Source organism: Henckelia pumila, chromosome 3 (genome assembly GCF_033568475.1).
Source record: "Henckelia pumila isolate YLH828 chromosome 3, ASM3356847v2, whole genome shotgun sequence".
NCBI lineage: Eukaryota > Viridiplantae > Streptophyta > Magnoliopsida > Lamiales > Gesneriaceae > Henckelia > Henckelia pumila.
The window spans coordinates 129188862-129197044 of record NC_133122.1 but is presented as its reverse complement, the minus strand read 5'-3'; the positions used below and the strand labels follow the sequence as shown (position 1 = coordinate 129197044).

Below are 8183 nucleotides of genomic sequence, written 5' to 3'. Positions count from 1 at the left end.
GAATGTTTGTTATAATATTTTCTCATATTTGTTATTTGTCTACACATTCATTTGAGAAATATCGTTGAAATTGATAAACATAATACTTATTCATTAATTTTAAGAAACATGGCACATCGTGATACATGGAAGATAATATATTCTCCTTTAGGGTACCTTTTGTAATGATTCGTGTATGTCGTTTACGTCTTTAGTGAACGGTGAGGAATATATAGACCAAGTGATCAGAAAATATTAGAAAGCTTTTAATTTGGTAACACATCTTATTCTATACAGGACCAAAAAAGTAATTTTTCGTATTCAATATAATGGTTGCAGGTAATAATACTCGATCAGTTTTTCGGCATTCAATTTTCATGGAATTTAGTTATGGAAAAATAATTTTCTTTGCCTCATTAACTTCTTCATTTTTTTTATTTTGATCCATTAACTTTTCAAATTTTGGTTGTTGTACACTAATTTTTAGTAGTTTTCATCTATTTTAGTCTAATAATTATTGTCATGACAGCTTGACAAGTTAACATTTTAATTTTTCAAGGTCACGTCAACATTTTTTTACGTAACGTCATCAATTAGATAAAAATATATAGCCAAAATTAAAAGAGATCTATATAATCGCCATCTCCCCAAATTATTATTATAATTTTTTTGGCTGATTTCACAAAAAGTGCAAATGAAACTTTAGAATGACGATCTCCATTAATTACCATATATCCAACTCGATCGTACAATTCAAGAACTTTTTCCACCAAATCGTCGCTCCCTTAGCTGAAATGTGTTATGGATTATACCGAAGCAAACATGACGATAATAGAAATTGCTGAATAAAATAATCAACAAGAACACCAAAGATTTACGTGGTTCACCCAATATAGGCTACGTTCACGGAGCTGCTGCAAATCTTTATTACCGGAGAAATATTACAAGTGTATACAAAACACTATATCTCTCCACACTTAAGACTCGAGTATTACCGAGAAAATATTTCTCTAACTCACACAAGAGATCACTGAAAAAAACCAACTCTTTTTTCTCTCTCTTTATTTTCTTCTCTAATGTCAATACAAAAGAGAGGAATGAGATACAATAACTGAAGAAGTATGACCCTATTTATAGAAAAATTTCTCATGCATTTTCTTCATTGAACCGATGTGGGAATTCCAATGCGGGCCTCAACTTGCCTAACAATTCTCCCGCTTGAAGACTTGATTTCAATCATGGCTTCACACAATCAATGCAGCAGCTCATGCCTCCTCGCTTATACTTGCAATCCAACTGAAGTCAAACATAACTTCAGTTTGTCAGTGGTCACGGCCTTTGTCAACATATCAGCTTGATTTTTACTTCCAGGAATCTTTTCAAGCATCAAGATTCCATCTTCCAAAACTGATCTAATGAAATGGTATCGAAATTGTATATGCTTCGTCCATGCATGATAAACAGGATTCTTTGACAAATGAATAACACTCTGACTGTCACAGTGTAATGTGCTATCCTCAAGCTTCTGACCCAATTCCTCAAGGAATGATCTCAACCAAATCATCTCTTTGCCCGCTTCCGTGACTGCAATGTACTCAGCTTCAGTAGTCAAAAGTGCAACAATCTTTTGCAACTTGGACAGCCAACTTACTGCCGTAGCACCCAATGTGAACACATATCCAGTAGTACTCTTTCTGCCATCTAGGTCACCACCAATGTCGGCATTGACATATCCTTGTAAGTCCTGATTAGTCCTCCTGAAGCATAGAGATAAACCAACAGTACCTTTCAAGTATCTGATAATCCACTTCACTGCTTCCAAGTGTTGTTTTCCCGGATTGCTCATAAAACTGCTCACAACTCCCACTGCATGTTCTATGTCTGGTCTGGTGCACACCATTGTATACATGAGGCTTCCGAAAACAGAGGCATAAGGAATCTTATTCATATAAGTATGCTCCTGCTCCGTCGATGGTGATTGAGCTTTGGTTAGTTTAAAGTGACTAGCCAAAGGAGTACTCACAGCTTTAGCTTCATCCATGTTGAATCTGCTAAGCACCTTTTTCACGTACTCTACCTGAGATAACTTCAAGACTCCGTTCACCTGATCTCTTGAGATCCTCATTCCAAGGATTTTCTTTGCAACTCCCAAATCCTTCATTGCAAATTCTTTTGATAACTCTATCTTGAGTTTATCAATCTCCTCCAAACAAGATCCTGCTATCAACATGTCATCCACATATAGCAGTAGAATGATATAGGAAACATCAACCTTCTTCACATAACAACAGTGATCCGCCTGGCACCTCAGAAAACCGTTGTTATTCATGAATCCATAAAACTTCTTGTACCACTGTCTTGGAGCTTGTTTGAGACCGTACCAGCTCTTTTGAAGTTTGCATACCATTTTCTCCTTTCCTTGTACTTCAAATCCCTGTGGCTGCTTCATATAAATTTATCCAAGTCACCATGAAGAAATGTCGTCTTTACATCCAACTGCTCCAGATGTAAGTCTTCCTTCGCCACTAGTCCAAGTACTGTTCTGATAGTGGTTAACTTAACCACTGGAGAGAAAATCTCGGTGTAATCAATGCCTTCTCTTTGTTGAAAGCCTTTTACAACAAGTCTTGCCTTGTACCATTTGCTGACATCAACTTTTTCTTTGATCTGGTACACCCAGTTGTTGTGTAATGCCTTCTTGCCTTCCGGAAGTTCCGTCAACTTCCACGTCTGATTGGATGACAGTAAATCCATCTCATCTTCCATGGCTAACTCCCACTTGGTTGAATCATCATTTTGCATTGCTTCTTCAAAGGTTTTCGGTTCACCTTTATCTGTCAGCAAAATATAATGAAGTGCAGGGGAGTATTTCTGAGGTGGTCTGATTTTTCCCGACGATCTCCTAAGTTCAATCACCGGTGTTTGTGGATCAACTTCTTGTGCAGTTTCTTCTTCCTGGTTACTATCCTCAGACTCATTCATAGGAAGATCTATCAATGGCACTTCATTTGACTTTTGGACTTCAGGACATTTATCTCCTGCTACAATGTCTGACTTGTCCTTGTACAAAACTTGCTCATTGAAAATGACATCTCTGCTCCGAATGATCTTCCAATTTTGGTCATCCCAAAACCGATAACCAAAATCATTATCTCCATAACCAATAAAGAAACACTTCTTTGACTTTGAATCAAGTTTTGTTTTGCTGGCTGAATCGATGTGAACATATGAGAGGCAACCAAACACTTTCAAGAACGAAAGGTTTACTCCTTTGCCGCTCCAGACCTCCTCTAGTATTCTGCAATCAAGTGGTACCGAAGGTCCTCTGTTGATCAAATACGCTGCAGTGTTAACTGCATCAGTCCAGAATGATTTCGGCAGTCCAGCGTGCAATCTCATGCTCCTGGCACGTTCATTCAGAGTCATGTTCATTCTTTCGGTCACACCATTCTGTTGAGGTGTACCAGGAATGGTTTTCTCCATCTTGATCCCGTTCAGCGCATAGTATTTCTTGAACTCAACATCTTCATATTCTCCACCATTGTCAGACCGTAAGCACTTCACCTTCAAGTTGGTCTCATTCTCCACCATGACTTTCCACCTCTTAAAGGTTTCGTAAACATCAGATTTATTTTTCAAAAAATAAACTCAAACCTTCCTGCTCGAATCATCAATAAATGTGACATAATATCGTGAGCCGCCAAGGGATATCACAGGAGATGGCCCCCACACGTTAGTATGAACCATCTCCAACTTTGCTGCTTTTGGTTCTCTACCGCATTTTGAAAAGCTCACTCTTTTCTGTTTTTCAAGAACACAACTTTCACACAATTTGTATTCGACATCTTCATTCCCTTCTCACTCATATGTCCAAGTCTACAGTGTCATAGACTTAAGTTAGCTCCAGCATCCACAGCTGCTAACATTTCTCTGCAACTGAAAGTCATATAAAGAGCTCCAGTTTTTGTTCCTCAAGCAATAATCATGGCTCCTTTGCTCACTTTCCAAGAGCCATCACCAAAGGTCACATTATGGCCTTTGTCATCGAGCTGTCCCACTGAGATCATATTCTGGGTCAACTTTGGTACATGTCTCACTTTGTTGAGCTTTCAGATAGACTCGTTTGACATTTTCAAACTGACATCACCCATACCAGCTATTTCCAAAGGTTTTCCATCTGCCAAGAAAACTTTTCCATAATTACCAGCAATGTAATTACTGAATACCTCACGATCTCCGGTGGTATGAAATGAAGCTCCCGAATCCATAACTCAAGAATCAATTGGTCTTTCCATGGATAGTACTAAGGCATCATGTACATTCTCAATAACAACATTTGCATTATTCTTGGGTGATTGGCAGTCCTTTTTCATATGACCAGTTTTACCACAGCCCCAGCATTTCAATTTCTTTTCAAATGTATTTTTGTCTTTTCCAGTTCTTGATTTGGAACTGCCACGCCATCGATTAGAACCTTTTTCGGTGCTCCTGCCTCTACTTTTGTTTTCAAGATTTAGAACAGATCTCGATGATGTCGCTTCTCCTGAATCCATCCTGCGAACTTCTTCACCAAGAATTTGATCTCTGACATCATTGAATTGTAATTTTCCCTTTCTAGCTGAATTACTAACCGCTGCCCGCATTGGCTCCCAAACATTTGGTAAAGACGCCAAAAAAATAAGTGAACAGATCTCATCATCAAACTTAATTTCCACCGATGTTAGCTGGGAAACAATCGTGTTGAATTCATTGATGTGTGCCGCCATCGAAGCACCTTCCTCCATCTTCAAGTTGAATAACTTTTTCATAAGGAACACTTTATTATTTGCTGATGGCTTCTCGTACATGTCCGACAAAATGGACATCATCTCCTCCGTGGTTTTTGCCTCCGCCACGTTGTGTGCCACGTTCTTTGTTAGGGTTAATCGTATTACCCCTAACACTTATCGGTCAAGAAGCTCCCACTCATCATCCTCCATTTTTTCTGGCTTCACCCTGGATAGAGGTTGATGTAGCTTCTTGCTATACAGATAATCTTTAATCTGTAACCGCCAGAACGTGAAATCTGTACCGTCGAACTTATTTATTCCAGGTCCCGATCCGTCATTTCCGGCCATCGCTTCTCCAGCCTTAATAAAATTTCAAAAAATCTTTTCTGATGTGGAAAATCAGACAAAGCTGCAACCACATAGCATACTCAGAATTTTAAGAAATTTTTCACCAAGGCTCCCGAACACCGTAATAACTCTGATACCAGTTGTTATGGATTATACCGAAGCGAACATGACGATAATAGAAATTGCGGAATAAAATAATCAACAAGAATACCAAAGATTTATGTGGTTCACCCAATATAGGCTACGTCCACGGAGCTGCTGCAAATATTTATTACCGGAGAAATATTACAAGTGTATACAAAACACTATTTCTCTCCACACCCAAGCCTCGAGTATTACCGAGAAAATATTTCTCTAAATCACACAAGAGATCACCGAAAAAAAACAACTCTTTTTTTCTCTCTTTATTTTCTTCTCTAATGTCAATACAAAACAGAGGAATGTGATACAATAACTGAAGAAGTATGACCCTATTTATAGCAAAATTTCTCATGCATTGCCTAACAAAATGAAGTGAGAGCCTTGACAAACTCATCTTCTCCGAAATCAGGCCAGAGGGAATTCGCGAAATACAGCTCAGTATAAGCCAGCTGCCACAACAAGAAATTACTGATCCTGAGCTCACCGCTAGTCCGGATTAGCAGATCAGGGTTGGGAAACTCGGTACAATTCGTTTCGAGTTCCTTTTCGATCAGAGACTTGTTCATGTCTTTTGGTTCAATCACACCATCTTTCACTTTCAGTGCGAGATTTTGGCAAGCTCGCACCAGATCGTTTTGGCCACTGTAATTAACCGCAAGAATGAGGTGAAGCCGCGAGTTGTTTCTCGTACTTTCCGCGGCTTCACTGAGCAACACCTGAAGTGATTTCGGAATTTGTGTGCTGTCCCCAATATGAGAAATGCGTATCTTCTGCCTGCATGTACATGCATATATATATCATGAGAACCTTAGCTTATTCAATTTCCTTATTCATATATATAAATTAAATCAACAACTTGACTTAATTCATTTATCTTAGCCTGAAGCAATTCTAACAAAGTATATACGTACCTCATAAACTGTGGGAGATGTTGTCTCAATCTTTTCTCCAGCAACGCCATTATCATATCTGTCTCCAGCTACCATAAAATTTGTAGAAAATTAACACAAAATAAACGAATAAACCACATGATCGACAACTTACAATCTTTAAGATTAATGAAATAAAATACTTACTATGGTATAACAACATTTTTAGTCATGTTATTTACATTTTTTTTTTTTCATTTTTGGTCTGTTGACGGTGAATTTGTATTTTCAGTCATGGTTAAACTTCCATGTTTTTTTTGTCATTTTTGGTTCTGTTACGATGAATTTTCATTTTTAGTCCTCTAACTTGTGTATTATTTGCATTTTCCATTCCTTAACTTGTATTTTTTTTTTAAAATATTTTTGATAATTTAATGAACGATAAAAAAAGATCAAAAATAAAAAAAAAAGTACTAGTTAAAGGAAAAAAATGCAAACAATATACAAGTTACTGAAATAAAAAATGAAACTTCACTGTAATATGACCAAAACTGTACTGAAAAAAAAACATGCAAGTTACAGGGTTGAAAATAAAAAATTTACCGTTAACAAGACCGAATTTAAGTGTAAAAATTATAAATAACATGACAAAAAAGTGATTTTATCTAGCTCCCTGTTTAATTACTACCTTGGGACGAGTCCAATTGTCGCATGAAAAGACAAAGGCCGTTAGAACCCTGATCCTCCATTTGCAGCACAAGTCCACAAGAGTCTTAAAAGCCTGAAAGCCGGCCTCGTATCCTGACTCGGTCGGAAAACTGGTCATCCGCGCCCACCTCCGGTTCCCGTCCATGATGACCGCAACATGGGTGGGCATCGACTCCCTCCGAAGCCCCGGAGGAAGCTGATCATCATCACCCTCCGCATGGTGATGAACATGCGACAAGCAGTTGGCTACTGTACCATCAATTTGAGAAAACAAAGGACGGCGCGTGTTTGGAGAGAGCTTGGGGATTTGCAAAGAGTGGATTGCCGCCATTGCACTGATTTGGAATAATTTGGTGGTTCAAGGATATGTATTTTGTGGGATAAGTTAGATCCTATCTATAAAGGCGATGCTTTGATATAGATCTAATGGTTTACATTTACCAATAAATTTGAGATTAATTATTATTTAGTGGACCCCTAATATATTGATAAATAAGGACTCTTAGATCTATCATGAGGGTAATGCATATAAAGGTAAGTTGAAATGAACCGTATTTTGTGATATATACTTCTAATAATTAATAGAGCGAACTATATATACACGTTCCGTGCATGTGTTTATGTTGTTTATGAATGATGTCTTTGTTTTTCAGTTTTATGATTTCTTTTACAAAATAAGGATTTTTAAATGTTTGATATATATATTAATTATTACATTTCGAATGTCAAATAAACAACTGAAAAATTCATTTGTTCTATAATCTTGTACAGGTAAATTAAGTAAAAGGGAGAAAAAATTTGTTCAGATATACCAAATTTGATCACTGACATCTATTATCTATGCCTATATATTAAGTAAGAAAGTCTTATGATCTTTTGGTATATATGGTATGCCAATAAATTAAAAATTAAAAAAAAAATTGTTCTCTCCACTATTTCAATTTTTGTCAGATATATCAAATTATCTATTACTGTTATTATGCAAGAGACCCTTAATTCGTCTCTTGGTATGCCAAAATATTAAAAAAATATTTTTAAAAAAAACACACACATTAAAACTGTTTCTCTCCACTATCTCTATTTCTTTTCTGTTTTATTTAATTATTTCTTTTAAATAAATAATACAATCATTTTATTTATCTATTTTTAAATTTTAAATTATTTGAAAAAAACTAATGGAATAAGAAATACCTAATAGAAGAGATGATGTTTTAAAAAACTTTCGTCACACACATCGTGTGTGTATATGCTAGTATCAAATATGATATTGGGGCAAATACCCTGTTTTATATAATATATATAAATAATTATTTTCCTATATTTTAAAATAAAAATTATTAATTTTAATTTTAAGTTTGAAATGACAGCA

At 36.4% G+C, this 8183-nt stretch overlaps 1 protein-coding gene across 1 annotated transcript; it reads right to left on the bottom strand.

Annotated features, from left to right (window-relative positions):
• Positions 1 to 732: 732 nt before the first annotated feature.
• LOC140889484 (cis-prenyltransferase 4, chloroplastic-like) lies at positions 733 to 7145 on the bottom strand. The gene is made up of 4 exons (XM_073297203.1): positions 6795 to 7145; positions 6149 to 6216; positions 5607 to 6011; positions 733 to 775 (listed from the first exon to the last, which is right to left on the bottom strand). Exons 1-4 carry the CDS (start codon positions 7143 to 7145, stop codon positions 733 to 735), a joined length of 867 nt encoding a protein of 288 aa, XP_073153304.1.
• Positions 7146 to 8183: the final 1038 nt, after the last annotated feature.

Coding starts and splice junctions, on each gene's coding strand:
- LOC140889484 (XM_073297203.1), bottom strand. CDS start 7,145: ATGGCGGCAATCCACTCTTTGCAAATCCCCAAGCTCTCTCCAAACACG. Junction 6,217..6,794: donor ACAATTGGACTCGTCCCAAG/GTAGTAATTAAA, acceptor ATTTTATGGTAG/CTGGAGACAGATATGATAAT. Junction 6,012..6,148: donor CATCTCCCACAGTTTATGAG/GTACGTATATAC, acceptor ATGTACATGCAG/GCAGAAGATACGCATTTCTC.